Source organism: Salvelinus fontinalis, chromosome 28, assembly GCF_029448725.1.
Source record: "Salvelinus fontinalis isolate EN_2023a chromosome 28, ASM2944872v1, whole genome shotgun sequence".
NCBI lineage: Eukaryota > Metazoa > Chordata > Actinopteri > Salmoniformes > Salmonidae > Salvelinus > Salvelinus fontinalis.
Window position 1 is genome coordinate 27,628,570 of NC_074692.1, and position 21,712 is coordinate 27,650,281.

The 21,712-nt window shown below is 42.5% G+C and overlaps 1 protein-coding gene across 6 annotated transcripts; it reads left to right on the forward strand.

Annotated features, from left to right (window-relative positions):
- The first annotated feature begins 3,957 nt into the window (after nucleotides 1-3,957).
- cdca2 (cell division cycle associated 2) lies at nucleotides 3,958-19,026 on the forward strand. Of its 6 annotated transcripts, none has more exons than XM_055887384.1 (14): nucleotides 3,958-4,143; nucleotides 4,625-4,856; nucleotides 5,085-5,212; nucleotides 5,464-5,623; nucleotides 6,360-6,553; nucleotides 6,773-6,934; nucleotides 7,246-7,363; nucleotides 7,633-7,928; nucleotides 8,202-8,256; nucleotides 8,355-8,426; nucleotides 8,682-8,776; nucleotides 9,018-9,095; nucleotides 15,576-15,732; nucleotides 17,548-19,026. In XM_055887384.1, the coding sequence occupies exons 2-14, from the start codon at nucleotides 4,718-4,720 to the stop codon at nucleotides 18,669-18,671; spliced, it is 2,778 nt and encodes a 925-aa protein (XP_055743359.1). In that variant the 5' UTR covers nucleotides 3,958-4,143; nucleotides 4,625-4,717; the 3' UTR covers nucleotides 18,672-19,026. The 6 variants fall into 6 exon arrangements, with proteins under 6 accessions (XP_055743359.1, XP_055743361.1, XP_055743360.1 ...); XM_055887386.1 differs by having other exon boundaries at nucleotides 4,646-4,856; XM_055887385.1 differs by lacking the exon at nucleotides 3,958-4,143 and adding an exon at nucleotides 4,150-4,279.
- Nucleotides 19,027-21,712: the final 2,686 nt, after the last annotated feature.

Below are 21,712 nucleotides of genomic sequence, written 5' to 3' on the forward strand. Positions count from 1 at the left end.
TCTCTACTTTGCACTTTCTTCCACTGCAAACCAACCATTCCAGTGTTTTTTTTAACTTGCTATATTGTATTTACTTCGCCACCATGGCCTTTTTATATTTTTATTTATTTTTATATATATTTTGTTTGCCTTCACCTCCCTTATCTCACCTCACTTGCTCACATTGTATATAGACTTATTTTTCACTGTATTATTGACTGTATGTTTGTTCTACTCCATGTGTAACCATGTGTTGTTGTATGTGTCGAACTGCTTTGCTTTATCTTGGCCAGGTCGCAATTGTAAATGAGAACGTGTTCTCAATTTGCCTACCTGGTTAAATAAAGGTGAAATAAATAAATAAATAAAAGGGAATGAGTTGAAAAACGACCAACCTCAGATTTCCCACTTCCTGGTTGGATTTTTTCTCAGGTTTCTGCCTGCCATATGAGTTCCGTTATACTCACAGACATCATTCAAACAGTTTTAGAAACTTCAGAGTGTTTTCTACCCAAATATACTAATAATATGCATATTTTAGCAACTGGGACTGAGTAGCAGGCCGTTTACACTGGGCATCTCTGGGCACCTTATTCATCCAAGCTACTAAATACTGCTCCCAGCCATAAGAACTATGTACAAACTCAGTGAGCATAGCCTTGCTCTTGAGAAAGGTCGCCGTAGGCAGACCTGGCTCTGAATAGAAGACAGGCTGTGTGCACAGTGCCGACAAAATGAGGTGGAAACTGAACTGCACTTTCTAACCTCCTGCCAAATGTATGACCATATTAGAGACAAACATTTTTCCTTCAGATTACACAGACCTACAAAGAATTCGAAAACAAATCAAACTTTGATAAACTCCCATATCTATTGGGTGAAATACCACAGTGTGCCATCACAGCAGCAAGATTTGTGATCTGTTGCCACAAGAAAAGGGCAACCAGTGAAGAACGAACACCATTGTAAATATAACCCATATTTATGTTTATTTATTTTCCCTTTTGTGCTTTAACTATTAGCACATCGTTACAACACTGTATATAGACATAATATGACATTTGAAATGTCTGTATTATTTTGGAACTTCTGTGACTGTTCACTTTTTATTGTTTATTTCACTTTCGTTTATTATATATTTCACTTGCTTTGGCAATGTAAACATATGTTTCCCATGCCAATAAAGCCCCTTGAATTGAAACTGAATTGAGAGGACATGAAAGGAAGCAGACTGGTCTGCAGATGTGAATTAGGAGGTGGATGTGCTGTAGAGGGAGGATCAGAGGGAGAGATAGTGAGTGGAAGGAAGAAAACAGTACATCAGATTTTCTGTAGTCTTTCTTCCTACAATCCTGGATGTCCTCGGTCTTGTACTCACAGACAAATACTACAGAGATAGGAACATAAACTCTCCCTTCCCTGTTTAGAAAAAGGTAAATGCATAAAGATGTTTGTCTGGCAGACAGATTGGAGGAGGCAATTATCAAGTCAACTGTGAACAGACTGAGGAGAAATACACAGTACAACTCTGTATGAGTAGCAGCAGATGAGTCAGAGTAGGGCCTATCAGGAGAGGGACCAATTAATCTAACCCAGGTATTACCAAACTGGGGTACGCGTACCCCCAGGGTTACGTGCAATGCCGTCGGGGGTACGTCAAATAAAAATGTTATTCACATTTTTTTAATTTTTTTTATAATTCTTCTTCACATTTTCAAACAGTACATTTATATTTTCCAATGGGGCAATACATTTGGGTGAGTTTTTTTTCTCGCCTGATTAGCCTCGTTTCACTGCCAAAAATAAAATTCAACCATCTAGTGTTCAGCGAAATAACAACACAATGTCAAATACAGGTAGCCTGGTCAAATAATTAACATCCAATCACCTTCACTCTTGCGCAGACATTTAGAAACGAAACATGACAATTTGAAAAATAAGCCACAGGAGTTTTTTGAGGGAGAATAAAGACGACTTTCGAGTAGTAAGACATGTATAAAAGCTACAGATACCGAATAATAAAGGGCTCGAAGCGTCTTATATTGTGAGCTACCGAGTGTCTAGGACAGGCAAGCCCCATACTATTGTGGAGGACTTCATTCTTCAGACAATGCCTTCATCAAACAACACTGTTTCACGATGCATCACTGACATGGCCGGAGAGGTTTTGAAACAATTACTGCTTTGCATAAAAGCCAGTGAATTATATGTTACAGCTGGATTAGTCAACAGAAATGGCGGGCCTGGCACAGCTCTTGATATATGTCCATTACGTTTATGGTTGTCAATTAAGGAAGATATCCTCTTCTGCAAACCACTGGAAACCAGGACAACATGAGAGGATATTTTTAAAGTACTGGATAGCTTTGTGACATCAAATAGACTTTGGTGGTCAAGATGTGTTGGTATCTGTACTAATGGCGCAAAAGCCATGACAGGGAGACATAGTGGCATGCAAGCAGTTGCTCCCGACACCACTTGGGTATACTGCAGCATCCACGAGAGGCTCTTGCTGCCAAGGGAATGCCTGACAGCTTGAAAGACATTTTGAACACTACAGTGAAAATGGTTAACTTTGTTAAAGCGAGGCCCCTGAACTCTCGTGTATTTTCTGCATTATGCAATGATATGGGCAATGACCATGTAATGCTTTTACAACGTACAGAAGTGCGTTGGTTATCATGGGGCAAAGTATTGACACATGTTTTTTAATTGAGAGACGAGCTTAAAGTTTTCTTTACTGACCATAATTTTCACTTGTCTGACCGCTTGCCTGATGTCGAGTTTCTCACACGACTGGCCTATCTGGGTGATGTTTTTTCTCGCATGAATGATCTGAATCAAGGATTACAGGGACTCTCCGCAACTATATTCAATGTGCAGGACAAAATTGAGGCTATGATTAAGAAGTTGTAGCTCTTTTCTGTCTGCATTAACAAGGACAACACACAGGTCTTTCCATCATTGTATGATTTTTTGTGTGCAAATGAACTCAAGCTTACGGACAATGTCAAATGTGCTATAGTGAAGCACCTGAGTGAGCTGGGTGCACAATTACGCAGGTACTTTCCTGAAACGGATGACATAAACAACTGGATTCGTTATCCCTTTCATGCCCTACCTCCAGATCACTTACCGATATCTGAACTAGAGAGCCTCATCAAAATTGCAACAAGCGTTCTGTGAAAATGTAATTTAATCAGAAGCCACTGCCAGATTTCTGGATAGGGAAATGATTTAAGACTGAGACTCTCTCCAATACCACCCAACATTGCAGAGTTATGTGCATCCTTTCAAGACCACCCTTCTCATAACCTGTGGTGAGTTATTCACATTTTTTTTTGAACAAATAAGGTTTTATATGTAAAATGGCTAAATAAAGACATTTTTTAAATATATTATTATTATATTATTTGTGTCCTGGTCCTAGAAGAGCTCTTTGTCACTTCCCACTAGTCGGGTTGTGACAAAAACTGACACTCATTCTTATGCTTAATAAATGTGTCGTGTGTGGCAGGCTTACACTGATGGCAAAAAACAACATTTGAGAGTGGGCTGACCCTGGTGCTAGAGGGGGTACTTAGCTGGAAGTTGAATGTTTGAAGGGGTACGGGACTATAACAAGTTTGGGAACCACTGATCTAACCAATCCAACTGGTTGCCTATTTGGTTTTCATCACAATTTCTTGACATTTTAGATGCATTATATAGGCTATGTGAGACTAAGTTGTAATACAAATAAGAGTGCATGAAAATACCACTGTATTTCTGAACAATCGGGACGTTTCTTTAGCTTTGATTTGTTTCGGGGAATACGTTGGGATACTTGAGCTGTTCATACTTATTTTGAATGCGTAGGGACACGTTTTAGAGTACTAAATCAAATGTGATTCATTGGATATTGCAGAGACACGTGACATGTGTTTTCACATTCATTGGCGAGTTCGTATGAAATTAGATCCTTCTGTAGACATACGATATAGTCCCCAAATGTCCATAACTATCGCATTATGTCAGTATTTTGATACGTTTGAACGCAAACGTGTTTGAATTTACTTTTACGTTTGTAAAACGTACATGTAATTATTTTGTTGGACATGTTTACGTTCAACATGATTTTAGCCTTTATTCGAGTCGCGGAAGGAATTTCGTGCCACGGCTACTGTGAGTGGTGCGAAATTTGAAAGTTTCGCTAGGGACCTAGGCTAGCTAGCCAGCTATAACATGCTAGCTAGCTGGAAAACTGTTTCGTTGTTACTAGCTTATTATTATTATTATGGTCGCTGATCTGTTTCGCTAGGTAATATGTTTGTCGATTCAATGAATGTATTGTTAAAGTTAGCTGGCCAAGAAACTCTGAGCTAACGTTAGCTAGCCATTTTGTAACGTAAATGTGAACTTGTATTTCGCTAGCGTCAGAGTTGGTTTATAAAGGTGTTAAATGGCTTTAACTTCGTTTTAATATGTACTTGTTGGATGTATAGCGTCAATAACTTGCAAGCTACAAACGCCTGTCCCATAACCTTTCCTCGCTAGCACTTGTTTAAACTTTTGTGTGATCATCATTCGTTGCTTGGTTTGTCAGCCTTCTTTCCTTTATTGAATGCATTATCGACCCAATTTTATCAACTGTTATTGACAACAGTTGAGTGATTTCTTGGTTTAGATGACAGACCCCACTTAAGGTGCTTCCAGTCCTTTCTGTTGAAGGTAGCTAACGTTAAGTTCAGAGTTGAAAATGGACAACTTGACTCTACTGGAGGCCTCGTGTCTTTCTCCAATGAGCAACATCACATCACCCTTGGATTTCACCCTGCTCACACCCTCCCAACTGGGTATCTCCACTCAAAGCTTCACGCCATCTTCTAACGTCAAAGGTAATTCAGACAGAAGAAGTGAGTTGACTCTGTTGATATCATTCCACTGGGTCCACTGCTCTTTCCGACTTTACCCTGCAATTAACTCATTATTATAACCCTAAACAGAAATTTATCTGGGCAATGTAGCTAACTGTATGTTCAAGGTCTAGACATTGCGTTGTCAAGACACAAGACAATTGTTTGTTTTTCTGAATCAAGAATGGTGCATGTATTGTCTTTCCCCAGAAAAATCTCGCCTAGCTCAGCTGAAGGTGAAGCGGAGGTCTAATGTTGGGGTACGGAGTTCACCAGAGACCAACTCCCTAATCAGCTACATTGCCCAACAAAGGATGAAAACTCCCCCAACACAACAGGTGAGATGAGTTTGCTCATTCATACTCAAAGATTGTGGAATTAACATAACTAGTGCACTGCAGATAAAAATTGCTCTAGGACTGTTTGTGTTCATCCGAGTTGGAGCTATAATAGCCTTAGTTACATTTATGACAAGCCTATAAGCTGTCTCTTGCTACACTGCATTTGTCATTGAAAATGAACCAATTGCATCACATAAAATTTGAAGCCATTTGTGTTTACTGTGCATTTCTTTTTTCTCTCTTCGTAGGATACACGAGCCATCCCCTTCTTTCCCAGAGTCCCCTCCACTTTAAAGCAGAAGATGGCCATCTTCCAGAGCATTATGAATGTGGAGGAGAATGAAGCAGTGCCGAAACAGGACAATCACACAGGGGGATGCATCAAGACAAGAGATGTTCTGTCTGGTGGTCAGTCTGCTTCAATGAAAAAGGATAAATCAGTTATTTATCACATATTATTACGTGAACTGAAACTGGTGCTTTGTCGGAGTATACTATTTAAAAGTTATTAGGTTATGTTGGACTTTTCCCCCCAAAAATGTTAAGGGTGCTACATCCAGGATTTGTAAGATAGTTTTTGCATTGTAATTTCCGAAAATGTCCATAATATACAGTGTATGGCACTAATAGTGGAATGATAGTGTTTTACAGTATTACGCCAGTGTTGTGATTGGCTGTGATATTTGCCTATTGATTTTTCCAGAAGTAGCAGAATTTGTTGTCGAACTGGGAAAGCTGTTCTGTCATTTCCTGCTTGCTAAAATTCTACACTGTTCCCTCAATTTCAGTTTGTGGTACAATGATTCCCTACACTATTCACTGCTTGTTTTCTCAATCACAACACCGGTGGGTAAGTAATACTGTGAAACACTATCATTTCACTATTAGCGGAATATGTATTATGGACATTTTCTGAACTTACAATGCAAAAATACAAATCCTATGTGTAGCACCTTTTTTAAGTTTTAATATATACGTTATACTTCAGTGAGGGCATGGAGAAAGCAGCATTTTTCTTGTGTAATGTTTTTGGAGCTCCTGAAAATGTCTCATCCAGATACTACAGATGGTCCCTTTTAGTATATTCTTTAAGAGTTTTCTATTTTGTGCTATAGTTGTTGATGGGTGTTGTCTTAACTATCAGGTGGGTGGAGCTGTGATAGTGGTGGGAAGGAGAACATGTCCCCAGTGAGCCAGCATCCCTCTCTGACTTCCCCACCCAGTAAGAGGCGCTGCACAGCACGTACTCTGGGGGAGTGTGTGGAGGAGATTAGGGAGGCCACCACTCCTGTCCTCAAACGCACTGCCACCATACTGAAGCAGCAACAGAACAAGGAGGTAACCTCATCACACTGGCAAAACATTTCTGTCTGTTAAATGACTAATATAACTTGGCAAACCATTCAGAATCTGTTGGTGTCTTTTTTTCAACTTTGTCGTGTGCATGTTGAGCAACTGGTAAGAAAAGTCTTTCTAAACTAAATTAATTATTATCAACCATTATACTGTGACCACAATGTTCTGACAACCACTAACCCATCATGATCACCTCCTCAGGCTGCAGTTGTTCAGAACAAGGACCATCAGCCAGCTCTCAATGTAGAACCTGCTAGTGTGTCTTTGTCACCAGCCCTGAGTACTGATGCTGTTTCCCAGGGCAAGCCACAGCCCTCTCCTATGAAGCAGCACTGCACTCCCACCAAGGAGGAGCAGGACCAGGTAAGATTTCATCTAGCCTCATCCACACGCACACACACACACACCAATATTTGTTCCAAATGGCACCCTATTGCTTATGTAGTGTCAACTCACCTGGTGTAAAAAAAAAAAAAAAAAAAAAACTTTGGTCCAGGGCCCGAGCCCTGGTCAAATGTAATGAACTATATAGAGTTCCATTTGGGACACAACACCCCAGCCTCCTTTCCTCTCTGTGAAGCCCTCACAGTTCTGCAGCGAACACAACTGCTACTTTCACCACAGGCTCCTGCCTGCCTCTCAAACATTATCTTTGGTTCCCTCTCACCCCACAGGAGTGCTCTTTTGAAATGCACAGCCCCAGCCAACCTCTGGTTTTGCATTCAGGACGAGTCAGGACAACTCTGCCTCAGCTGTTCGTCATGCCATCTCTTTTGGAGGTGAACCCCACTGGTAAATATGCTGTTCTCCTCTGTTATAGAGGATCCTATCCTTTCATCTTTATCACGCTTTGAAGCCCAGTGCAAGTTAAGCATACTACAGCCAATATTGACTACGCAAAAACTGAGGCAAGAAAAGGCTTGTTTCTGTGAGCAGCAAAGGCTGTTGTTGGTCATGATTCATCACCCTCTAACATTTTTCTGAATGAGAAGCAGTAGGTTGAATAGATCTGTTATGGTCAAGTGATGTTGATGAGTAAACAATATTTATTTGTCCTTCAGATGAAGCTGATGGTGGCAACGTTAACTCCACTTTAAAGAAGCAGGTGCGTTTCGGGATCCTGCTGCCCCCTGAACTCTTTGACAAAAACCTTCCCCCCAGCACCCCTCTACGGAAGGGGGGAACCCCGGTCTGCGCCCCAACATCTGCCGGGGGGTCCCAGCTGAGGTCACTGCTGAAAACCCCCTTAACCCTAGCCCAGCTGGACTTCAGCAGCCCCTCTCTAACTGGAGCCTCCCCACCCCTCACTATGGGACCCTGCTGTGGGGAACAGGAGAGCACCCACACTCAGGGAAAGGTACTTGTCTATCACCAACACAGTGATTGACCTGCCCCAAAATGATGAGGCCAGGGTCGTATTCATTAGGGACCAAGCGGAAGGAGACGGTTACTGAAACAGGAAGGGACTACCTGAACTTCCAATAAGAAACACTTGTTTTCCTTTGCCAAACGTTTTGCTACAGTGTTCCCTAATGAGTACGACCAATCATTGAATTGTTCTTTCTGGTAATCCAGCATGTGGGTTAGTTATTGACCATGTAAATAATGCAGTAATTCTCTATGCCCTCAGATCCCTTTCCCTTCAATGGAAGAAGATGTTGACAGTTCATGGATGGACAATGCAGGTTGGTTGTTGAACAGTGATCATTGCTGAGAGGAAGCTGTTTCTAGTCAAGCTCTGTGTAAAACTTCACATTGTTGTCACTTTTGTATGTATTTCCAGAGCTGGAGACTGGACCTCTGGATCTGACCTCAGATTTTCAAGAGGAGGACTCTGTTCGTGAGGAAATGCCAGGTGAGATCTAGTTACTTCAGTTTAGACTGGTGTGTGTCTCAAATGACACCCTATTTCCTAAATAGTGCACCATATAGGGAATAGGGTGCCATTTGGGACGTATGGTCAGACTTCAATTTCTATTCCACCCACCTTTCACTCTCTCCACCTATGTAACAGCACCTCTCCTCCTCAGCCTCAAGTCATTGGTTTAGTGTTTACAGGGGTGTCAGTGAGGTCAAATGAGAGGCTTAAGCGGAGGTGTGTTTGCTTTAGATGCTGCCCCGGTGCCTGACCCTGCCCCAGTGCCTGACCCTGCCCTGGAGCCAGAACCAGCCGCCACAGCCCGCTCTCGCAGCAGAAAGAGAAAGGTCTGGTAACGCACCACTCATTCACTGAACAGGATATCCTCATTCCCTCCACTTACACACAAATTAGATAATATTGGTCCAGAGATAAGATTATCATACTATTATTACTATCTTAATCTGATGATCTAGGGTTAATCTCAATGGAAGAGCTTGTGAGTGTATCCAAATAGATCCTATCCTAATGCCACCTCTCTAACTGCATATCTCTTCATATCTCTCTTATCTATCTCTGTTCTTTCAGCAACCAGAGGAGAAGAGTGAGCCTGTGAAGAAGAGGTCGTCTCGTACGGCTGCCAAGTCTGCCTGTGCGAGGATGAAGGTCAGCCTGGGCTCTGCTCATCACTCATAAGTCTATCTACAGAGACGTATAATATTACACACTGTGGCTGTGGGTAGTACAGTGAGCTAAGCCTCAGGGAGGTATTACATACACCAAGCTACTTGCCTCGTTGTAAGCCACAGTCAATCTGCCTTTCTCATGCTCAAGGAATTTAGGTAGTTACTTTATTCAAATTTCTGCAAGAATTGAACTTAATTTAGAAGGTGGTGGTGTTTGGAGTACTTGTGGTATTTACTTTAGTTTTGGAAAGGAAGGGAATGAGCGTTGAGGGCCCACAGAAGAAACTACTGGGATTGTTATAATAATAATATATACAGTCCATTCTGAATGTTTTCAGACCCCTTGACTTTTTCAAAATGTTGTTACGTTGCAGCCTTAATCTAAAATAGATTAAATCATCTACACACAATACCGAATAAAGACGAAGCAAAACTGTTTTTTTGTATATTACAAAAAAACAGATCACATTTACCTAAGTATTGAGACCCTTTACTCAGTACTTTGTTGAAGCACCTTTTGGCAGTGATTACAGTATTGAGTCTTCTTGGGCATGACACTACAAGCTTGGCACACCTGTATTTGGGGAGTTTCTCCCATTCTTCTCTGCAGACCCTCTCAAACTCTGTCAGGTTGGATGGGGAGCGTCGCTGCACAGTTATTTTCAGGTCTCTCCAGAGATGTTTGATCAGGTTTAAGTCTGGGCTCTGGCTGGGCCACTCAAGGACATTGAGACTTGCCCCAAAGCTAATCCTGCGTTGTCTTGGCTGTGTGCTTAGGGTCGTTGTCCTGTTGGAAGGTGAAACTTCGCCCCAGTCAGAACCTGCTCCAGAGTGCTGAGGACTTCATCAATGATCTCTCTGTACTTTTCTCCCTTAATTTTTTCCTCAATCCTGACTATTCTCCAAGTCCCTGCCACTGAAAAACATTCCCACAGCATGATGCTGCCACCACCATGCTTCAGCGTAGGGATGGTGCCAGATTTCCTCCAGACTTTACTCTTGGCATTTAGGCCAAAGAGTTCAATCTTGGTTTCATCAGACCAGAGAATCTTGTTTCTTTAGGTGTCTTGGCGGACTGTCGCATGCCTTTTACTGAGGAGTGGCTTCAGTCTGTCCACTCTACCATAAAGGCCTGAATGGTGGAGTGCTGCAGAGATGGTTGTCCTTCTGGTAGGGCTGACCCCAATTAGTCGATTGTTTGGTCATTGGGCTGTTGGTCGACCGAGATTTGTTTTAGTCGATCAGTAACATTTGCATCCATCTCGGTGAACTAATCTATTGCGGAGGCCTAGACTAAAAGCCAATATATGCTCGATTTGAAAATGTGGTCGGAGGCTCCATATGGAGGGTGTGACGTAATTGCGGAGCATGCAGAGGCTAAATCCAGCTCTGTACCCATCACTATGTGCCTTCCAAATGTTGTAACAATGCGGAGGGCTTTGTAAAGCTCCGCATTGACATGATTGGTTGACGGTAGGTGGGGGTGGTACATCCTGTATAAATACAAACTCACTTCCTTGACAGCAGCTCTGTGAAGCGCAAGAAGAATGAATGGCTTGACTTCTGCTGAGGTCGTATCACCGTAAATGCTGCATGGCCAATGCAGACGTGGGATTGACCATGCCCCCAGATGCACTGCTCTCTCCAGAATGCGCTCTCTTGCCAATTTGTGTATATTCCTTGTTTTACAACTTCATTGTGTGAATTGTTTGCATTTGATTGTTAGTATATATCAATTCCCCACTATCAGTCAAAAGTTTGGACACACCTACGCATTCAAGGGTTTTTCTTTATTTTGTACTATTTTCTACATTGTAGAATAATTAGTGAAGACATCAAAACCATGAAATAACACATGGAATCATGTAGTAACCCAAAAAGTGTTAAACAAATAGAAATATATTTTATATTTGAGATTCTTCAAAGTAGGCACCCTTTGCCTTGATGACAGCTTTGCACACTCTTGGTATTCTCTAAACCAGCTTCACCTGGACTGCTTTTCCAACAGTCTTGAAGGAGTTCCCACATATGCTGAGCACTTGTTGGTTGCTTTTTCCTTCACTCTGCGGTCCAACTCATCCCACACCAACTCATCCCACACCATCTCAATTGGGTTGAGGTCAGGTGATTGTGCACTCCATCACTCTCCTTCTTGGTCAAATAGCCCTTACATAGCCTGGAGCTGTGTTGGGTCATTGTCCTGTTGAAAAACAAGTGATAGTCCCACTAAACGCAACACCAGATGGGATGGTGTATCGCTGCAGAGTTCTGTGGTAGCCATGCTGGTTAAGTGTGCCTTGAATTCTAAATATATCAGTGTCACCAGCAAAGCACCATCACACCACCTCCATGCTTCACGGTGGGAACCACACATGCGGAGATCATCTGTTCACCTACTCTGCGTCTCACAAAGACTCGGCGGTTGGAACCCAAAATCTCATTTGGACTCATCAGACCAAAGGACAGATTTCCACCGGTCTAATGTCCATTGCTCTTGTTTCTTGGTACTGTATATCACCAGTTGTACATTTACCGTTAATTTCTATAATTTCTAATCTACAATGTTTGTTACGGTTATTTATTTTAATGCATTCAATATTATTATTTCAGTCTTCCTGTTCTCATTGTCGGAGTGGACACGTTGTTTGCAGAGTGCACAACCTATGCTAAACAAGTTTTGGTTTATTTCATTCCATTTACTAGTTCTGTCAATTTAGTAATTGTCTTTTGTTTGGAGCTCTCCTGTCAATGTTGAGTAAGGACGCTCACGTATAGAAGTAGGCATATAGTTTACTTAGCCTGCGTGCAAATGTAGGTATATAAATGTGCCCATTTGGGGATCTGATAGTATTTCTGATTGGCTTAATGCACCATCACTAATAACCTGTGGAAATTCCCAAAGTAATGTTTTCTTCACCTCAAACAGCAAGCAAACAAAGTCTGTTTTTACATCCATTGAGAATGACAATAGTTCCTCAATGAATTTGAAAAATCTTTCCAGTTCTCTCCCTTTCAATAACCACTTGGCGTGAAAGGGGAAAATGTAAGGCTCTGATCCAGTGGAAACGTCAGAAAATAGGCTTCTTATCAGTACTTGACTTGGACTGAAATAGGTTCCCGTACTTATTTTGGCTGCGGGTACTGTTTATATTTAGGTGCAGGAGCTCCACAATTCTTTTGACCTAATATTCTATAAGAGAAACAGGAGCTCAAGCAGTAGAACATTTGAGGTGCCGGTACTCAGCGAGCTACTGTCCAGAGCTCACTGGCATGGGAAAATGAGGGCCGAGAATATTTTCTACAATGTTGCAAGTTCGCTAGGCAAGCTTTGGGCCTTACCCAAGTTAATAGTTGATACAATGTTTCAAGTTCATTGCAGATGGGCAATGTGTAGCCAATGTGATTTATTGGTTATTTCTTTTTAATCTAGATATTTTCTACCTGCAGGCTGCAATGTTATTTGTTGGCTTTATGTAGGCTGTTCTTACATAGATGGCAATAGAAGTAACTTTTTAGGTTTATCATTTTAATTTATTTGGATAGAATTGTTATTAACCACATGACAATGATTTTGAGGTATAAAGGCATTATAAATTAAATGAAACTTTCACAAATGTGCATATGTGAAACCATAACTGGCAGGCAGATCGGTAGAAATAGAATACTACATGAGAAAGGTTGCCAACTCCTCGTGTAGCCTATTACCGGCAACTTCAGGAGAGTAATGGCAGAATCTGCGAAAGCCAGCAGGAGCGGGAGGAGAGTAGTTGGGTTAAGGTTTTTTCTTCTGGTTATCTAGCTCTGGCGCCCTCTTGAGCCATCAGACAAGATCAATGCACATAGTTGATTTTATTAAAACACAGGTTCTTTGTCACGTCCCTGAGCAAGGCCCTTCTCCCTGGATTGCTCAGTTTGACCAGGCGGCCAGCTCTAGGAAGAAGAGTCTTGGTGGTTCCAAACTTCTTCCATTTAAGAATGATGGAGGCCACTGTGTTCTTGGGGACCTTCAACGCAGCAGACATTTTTTGGTGCCCTTCCCCAGATCTGTGCCTCGACACAATCCTGTCCCGGATCTCTACGGACAATTCCTTCAACCTCACGGCTTGGTTTTTGTTCTGACATGCACTGACAACTAGAGGTCGGCCGATTATGATTTTTTAACGCCGATACCGATTATTGGAGGACCAAAAAAGCCGATGTTGATTAATTGGATGATTTTTATTTGTAATAATGACAATTACAACAATACTGAATGAACACTTATTTTAATACATCAAAATCAATTTGGCCTCAAATAAATAATGAAACATGTTCAATTTGGTTTAAATGCAAAAACAAAGTGTTGGAGAAGAAAGTAAAAGTGCAATATGTGCCATGTAAGAAGTTCCTTGCTCAGAACAAGAGAACATATGAAAGCTGGTGGTTCCTTTTAACATGAGTCTTCAATATTCCCAGCTAAGAAGTTTTAGGATGTAGTTATTATAGGACTATTTCTCTCTATACGATTTGTATTTCATATACCTTCGACTATTGGATGTTCTTATAGGCACTTTAGTATTGCCAGTGTAACAGTATAGCTTCCATCCCTCTCCTCGCCGCTACCTGGGCTCGAACCAGGAACACATCGACAACAGCCACCCTCGAAGCAGCGTTACCCATGCAGAGCAAGGGGAACAACTACTCCAAGTCTCAGAGCGAGTGAGGTTTGAAACGCTATTAGCGCGCACCCCGCTAACTAGCTAGCAATTTCACATCGGTTACACCAGCCTAATCTCGGGAGTTGATAGGCTTAGTCTTGAAGAGCTGCTGGCAAAACGCACAAAAGTGCTGTTTGAATGATTGCTTACGAGCCTGCTGCTGCCTACCATCGCTCAGTCAGACTGCTCTATCAAATCATAGACTTAATTCTAACATAATAACACACAGAAATACGAGCCTTAGGTCATTAATATGGTTGAATCGGAAACTATCTCGAAAACAAAATGTTTATTCTTTCAGTGAAATAACCGTTCTGTATTTTATCTAACGGGTGGCATCCACAAGTCTAAATATTCCTGTTACATTGCACAACCTTTAATGTTATGTCATAATTACGTAAAATTCGGGCAAATTAGTTTGCATAGAGCCAGGCGGCCCAAACTGTGGCATATACCCTGACTCTGCGTGCAATGAACGCAAGAGAAGTGACACAATTTCACCTGGTTAATATTGCCTGCTAACCTGGATTTCTTTTAGCTAAATATGCAGGTTTAAAAATATATACTTCTGTATATTGATTTTAAGAAAGGCATTGATGTATATGGTTAAGTACACATTGGAGCAACGAGTCCTTTTTCGCGAATGTGCACCGCATCGATTATATGCAACGCAGGGCACGCTAGATTAACTAGTAATATCATCAACCATGTGTAGTTATAACTAGTGATTATGATTGATTGATTGTTTTTATAAGATAAGTTTAATGCTAGCTAGCAACTTACCTTGGCTTCTTACTGCATTCGCGTAACAGGCAGGCTCCTCGTGAGGCAGGTGGTTAGAGCGTTGGACTAGTTAACCGTAAGGTTGCAAGATTGAATCCCTGAGCTGACAAGGTAAAAATCTGTCGTTCTGCCCCTGGACAAGGCAGTTAACCCACTGTTCCTAGGCCGTCATTGAAAATAAGAATGTGTTCTTAACTGACTTGCCTAGTTAAATAAAGGCGTAAATATATATATATTTTTTTTAATTGGCAAAATCGGCATCCAAAATTACAGATTTCCGATTGTTATGAAAACGTGAAATCGGCCCTAATTAATCGGCCATTCCGATTAATCGGTCGACCTCTACTGTCAACTGTGGGACCTTATATAGACAGGTGTGTGTGCCTTTTCAAATCATGTCCAGTCAATTGAATTTACCACAGGTTGACAACAATCAAGTTGTAGAAACATCAAGGATGATCAATTGAAACGGGATGCACCTGAGCTCAATTTGAGTCTCATAGCAAAGGGTCTGAATACTTATGTAAATAAGGTATTTTTGTAAAAAAATATATACATTTGCTAAAATGTCTAAAAACCTGTTTTCACTTTGTCATTATGGGGTATTGTGTGTAGATTGATAAGGAAAACATTTTATTTCATCCATTTTAGAATAAATAAGGCTATAACGTAACAAAATGTGGAATAAGTCAAGGCGTCTGAATACTTTCCGAATGCACTGTAGTGTATGCCAGTTAACATAAGCTTTTATACAAAGCGACTTAGTCATGTTGGCATACAATTTACGTATGGGTGGTTCTGGAAATGGAACCCACTACCCTGGCGTTACAAGTGCCGTGCTCTACCAACTGAGCTACACTTGTAATAGCTGCATTCCTCAGAGGTGACCGTAAAACAATGAATAAACAAAACATAAACAAGGAGTGATGTAAGAATGGGGCAAACCAGCTTGGGTGTTCACTGTGTTTGTGTTTCTCTAGAACTCAGCAAAGCATTGCTTTGGGAAGAAGGCGGTGAACCGTTCTCTGTATGGGAAGAGAGACTATGCATCCAAGAACCCCACCCTCAGTCCCATCACGGAGATCCTGTTCTCCCTTAGCCACTCTCCTCAACACCCCCACAACTGCAAACCCACAGGTAAGCACACAGCTGTTAGGCTCTGTTCGAATACCCAGGAAGAATCATTCCTTCCATGAACTAGTCATTGATTTAACATGTTTGGTGAGAGCCAGGCTTCCACTGTTGAATTCACAGTATACATCAAGGAAGTATTCGAACAGGCCTTGGACTACAATCACTAATGAAGACACTTTAGATCAGGGTTCGGCAACCGTCCCGCATGCGATTTTACTTTTTTGGGGTCCCCCCAAGTTTTTTGTAAAAAAAATGATTGTAGGCCTAAAAATACTAAAATCACCATAAAAAATCTGCTCCCAAGAATTCCCACAAATAGAGACATACAGTGCATTCAGAAAGTATTCAGACCCCTTTGTCCACATTGTTGTTAGCCTTATTCTTAAATTGATTAAAGTAATTGTTTTCCTCAATCTACACACAATACCCCATAATGACAAAGCAAAAACAGGTTTTGAAAATGTGTGTATTGTATTAAACACAGACCTTTTGCTATAAGGCTAAATTCAGTTCAGGTGCATCCCGTTTCCATTGATCATCCTTGAGATGTTTCTACAACTTGATTGTAGTCCACCTGTGGTAAATTTATTTGATTGGACATGATTTGGAAAGGCACACATCTGTCTATATAAAGGTCTCACAGTTGACAGTGCATGTCAGAGAAAAAACCAAGCCATGAGGTTGAAGAAATTGTCCATAGAGCACCGAGACAGGATTGTGTTCGAGGCACAGATCTCGTGAAGGGAAGCAAAAAATGTCTGCATCATTGAAGGTTCCAAAGAACAGTGGCCTCCATCATTCTTAAATAGTAGAAGAACCCGATGGTCTCTCTGCCAGAGCTCCAGAGTTCCTCTGTGGAGATGGTTGTCCTTCTGGAAGGTTCTCCCATCTCTGCAGCACTCCACCAATCAGGCCTTTATGGTAGAGTTGCCAGATGGAAGCCACTCCTCAGTAAAAGGCACATGACAGCCTTTTTGGAGTTGGCCAAAGGCACCTAAAGGACTCAGACCATGAGAAACAAGATTCTCTGGTCTGATGAAACCAAGATTGAACTCATTGGCCTGATTGCTAAGCTTCATGTCTGGTGGAAACCTGGCACCATCCTTACAGTGCTGTGGGGATGTTTTACAGCGGCGGGGACTGGGTGACAAGTCAGGCTTGAGGGAAAGTAGCAAAGTACAGAGAGCTCCTTGATGAAAACCTTCTCCAGAACGCTCAGACTGGGGCGAAGGTTCGCCTTCCAACAGGACAACGACCCCAAGCACACACCTAAGACAATGCAGGAGTGGCTTTGGGACAGGTCTCCAGGTGTTATTTTCACATTTTTTGGGGGGTTAATTGTGGTCAATTTGCAGTGTAAAGTGTTATAGTTATTTTCTGGCCCCCTGACCAGCTGCAGCTGAATCTAGTTGCCTACCCCTGACTTAGATACACCACTCAAGTCAAGGCACATTCAACTACTCTCACTGACTCAGACACTTGAGATACAATACTAAGTTCAGTCAATAGAAATGCTACTACTGTGTATTGTATATGCATTCTCATAGGCCATTCACTCTGACTAGGTGCATGTCCAGATACAGTCTGTATTAGTAGCTAGTAGCCCTAGACAATATGTTTTCCATTTCAGTTATTTAGCACATGCTCTTGTCCAGAGCAACTTACAGGAGCAATTAGAGTTGTGTCTTGCTTAAGGAAGGGCACATCGACAGATTTTTCACCTAGTCAGCTCGGGGAATCGAACCAATGACCTTTTGGTTACTGGCCCAACGTTCTCATGTTCAGTAGTAACCCATGTTGTGTGTCCTCCCGCCACAGCCAAAGAAGACTCCATCCTATTAGAAGATTACGTTAACAGTGACCCCATCACCGGAGTGGTCACAGCAGCAGCCCTGTGGTCAAGCTGCTTCTGCCCCCCGGTCAGTGAGGACTCACCAGAAGACACCACCCCAGCTGCAGAGCCCTCTGATGGGCCTTCATTAGACTGCCAGAGCCCTGTAGGCTCCACCACCACAGACAGCTCTGGGACTGGAAGAGCAGCACAGATCTGGAGAAGATGGTCAGGTCCAACAGAGACCTCCAGAACCAAAAGGCAGAGTGTTATTAGAGTAGGTAGAGGGAAGGGCAGGAAGGTCAGTGTTCCTGTTGATAACTGGCTGAGTGAAGAGACCGAGGAGCAGGTAGAGAACTTTGATACAGAACAAGACCCAACAGAAACAACCCAGCCAGAGGTTTTAGTGTCCAGCCCAGCCAAGCACACAGTACCTGGTAACAGAGAGGGTGAACCTAATACACATTGTACCTCAGACCCTGTAGATACAGATCAATGCACTGGCACACTTCCAGATGCAGGTAGGAGTGGGGATAGTCCAGCTAGAGCAGACACTGATACTACTACACCCTGCCCTCCTCCAGATAAGGTTAGCACCACAGTGGCCCCCTCAGAGCAGAAGGCAGTGAGCCATGTAGAACAGAGTACAAACAAAGGCGGGCAGAGAGGAGCAGCTCGGGGCCCAGGCCGCTCCAGGGGTAGAAGGAGCTCTATATACGCCAGCTCAGTCATAGAGGAGGAGCAGGCTTCCCAGCCAAATGGGCCACAGGCAGTGGAGAATGATAACCACGGTTCAGGAATGGAGCTGGGTAATGTTATAGAACAGGCATCCACCTCCTACCCAGACTCTCTCCTTCCCCCCTGGGCACAGGAAGAGTTCAACATTGATGATGTGCTAAGGCCTCTCCCCTGCAGGGGGCATCGGTCTGTCCGCCGCAGCCTGAGGAACCAGAGCCAGAGCAGCACCCTGGAGGCCTCCGGCCTGGCCTGGCTACCCCACACCTCTCCGGACTCCATTAGTGCTGTCCGCAGGAAGACCAGGGGCAGACGCAGCTCCATCCAGGCTCTACTACACCCTCCCCTGGAGGAAGTGAACCACACTGACCTATGAGCCACTCCAATGCTAGCATGTCCACTACCTGGACACTCTGGCTGTGAATGAAATGGTACCGGATTCACTACGAAGGTCGTTACTTTTTTTGACTAGGGTTGGCCATTTACACCTGCTTTTGATACTGTTAGAAAAGCTATTGGTTGTTGTGAGTTTTATAAAGCACTGTTTCTGTTTTTAGTAATTAAGTAGTATAAATTGAATAAGATCTACCTTTTAATGTGATTTAACAGTTTGGCAGTTATTTTCATTTACCAAGGCTCATGGGAGTAGGAGATGTACAGACAGTGCATGTTTTACTCTTTGAATGTGTACCTCCTGTATTCATTAAATAAAATGGGGCTCTTCCAAACTATTAATTGTCTGAACATTATACAGGCCTCTCTTGAAATGTCTGAAAAGTTGAATTTATAAATACACTGCTCAAAAAAATAAAGGGAACACTTAAACAACACAATGTAACTCCAAGTCAATCACACTTCTGTGAAATCAAACTGTCCACTTATGGAGCAACACTGATTGACAATAAATTTCACATGCTGTTGTGCAAATGGAAAGGAGTGGTTCTGCAGGTGGTGACCACAGACCACTTCTCAGTTCCTATGCTTCCTGGCTGATGTTTTGGTCACTTTTGAATGCTGCCGGTGCTTTCACTCTATTGGTAGCATGAGACGGAGTCTACAACCCACACAAGTGGCTCAGGTAGTGCAGCTCATCCAGGATGGCACATCAATGCGAGCTGTGGCAAGAAGGTTTGCTGTGTCTGTCAGCGTAGTGTCCAGAGCATGGAGGCGCTACCAGGAGACAGGCCAGTACATCAGGAGACGTGGAGGAGGCCGTAGGAGGGCAACAACCCAGCAGCAGGACCGCTACCTCCGCCTTTGTGCAAGGAAGAGCACTGCCAGAGCCCTGCAAAATGACCTCCAGCAGGCCACAAATGTGCATGTGTCTGCTCAAACGGTCAGAAACAGACTCAATGAGGGTGGTATGAGGGCCCGACGTCCACAGGTGGGGGTTGTGCTTACAGCCCAACACCGTGCAGGACGTTTGGCATTTGCCAGAGAACACCAACATTGGCAAATTCGCCACTGGCGCCCTGTGCTCTTCACAGATGAAAGCAGGTTCACACTGAGCACATGTGACAGACGTGACAGAGTCTGGAGACGCCGTGGAGAACGTTCTGCTGCCTGCAACATCCTCCAGCATGACCGGTTTGGCGGTGGGTCAGTCATGGTGTGGGGTGGCATTTCTTTGGGGGGCCGCACAGCCCTCCATGTGCTCGCCAGAGGTAGCCTGACTGCCATTAGGTACCGAGATGAGATCCTCAGACCCCTTGTGAGACCATATGCTGGTGCGGTTGGCCCTGGGTTCCTCCTAATGCAAGACAATGCTAGACCTCATGTGGCTGGAGTGTGTCAGCAGTTCTTGCAAGAGGAAGGCATTGATGCTATGGACTGGCCCGCCCGTTCCCCAGACCTGAATCCAATTGAGCACATCTGGGACATCATGTCTCGCTCCATCCACCAACACCACGTTGCACCACAGACTGTCCAGGAGTTGGCGGATGCTTTAGTCCAGGTCTGGGAGGAGATCCCTCAGGAGACCATCCGCCACCTCATCAGGAGCATGCCCAGGCGTTGTAGGGAGGTCATACAGGCACGTGGAGGCCACACACACTACTGTGCCTCATTTTGACTTGTTTTAAGGACATTACATCAAAGTTGGATCAGCCTGTAATGTGGTTTTCCACTTTAATTTTGAGTGTGACTCCAAATCCAGACCTCCATGGGTTGATAAATTTGATTTCCATTGATAATTTTTGTGTGATTTTGTTGTCAGCACATTCAACTATGTAAAGAAAAAAGTATTTAATAAGAATATTTCATTCATTCAGATCTAGGATGTGTTATTTTAGTGTTCCCTTTAGTTTTTTGAGCAGTGTATATACACTACCGGTCAAAAGTTATGGAACAGCTATTCATTCAAGTTTTTAAAAATGTTTAAACTATTTTCTACGTCGTAGAATAATAGTGAAGACATCAAAACTATGGAATGATGTAGTAACCAGAAAAGTGTTGGACTATTATTTCCCTTTGCTTATTTGAGGTGTTCTTGCCATAATATGAACTTGGTCTTTTACCAAATATGTATATCTTCTGTGTACCACCCCTACCTTATCACAACACAACTGATAAGCTCAAACGCATTAAGAAGGAAAGAAATTCCACACATGTATTTTTTAGAAGGCACACCTGTTAATTGAAATGCATTCCAGGTGACTACCTTGTGAAGCTTGGGGCGGCTGGTAGCCTAGTGGTTAGAGAGTTGGACTAGCAACCCGAAAGGTTGCAAGATCGAATCCCCGAGTTGACAAGGTAAAAATCTGTTGTTCTGCCCCTGAACAAGTCAGTTCCTAGGCCATCATTGAAAATAAGAATTTGTTCTTAACTGACTTGCCTAGTTAAATAAAATAAAAAAGCTAGTTGAGAGAATGCCAAGAGTGCAAAGCTGTCATCAAGGCAAAGGGTGGCTATATTTTGTTTTGTTTAACACTTTTGGTTACTACATAATTCCATGTGTTATTTCATAGTTTTGATGTCTTCACTATTATTCTACAAGGTAGAAAATAGTAAAAATAAAGAAACCCTTGAATGAGTAGGTGTTAAACTTGACTGGTAGTGTATATATTTTTAATTCTAAACAATTAAAGTTACTGCTGTAGTTATTTCCTACAATAGATTAGACTGCAGTGATCTGGTTTCCCGAACCAAGCTAGTCAATATACACACAATTATCTACTGACTTACCAATCAATACTAACTCAACTGGTAATCATAGTGAATATTAAATGTCAACATTAAATACCATTGTATTTAGTCTTACTGGTATTCATTTCCCCTTTGGACCGGATGTATTTTTCCTTGTCTCTAATTTGTCTTTTACAGAGCCTAAACTGAATCATGCTTTTTCACCCTAAAATGTATAGTTATGAAATGGATGTTTTAGCTAAAGGAAAGGAAATCATTCGGCTCTACATATTG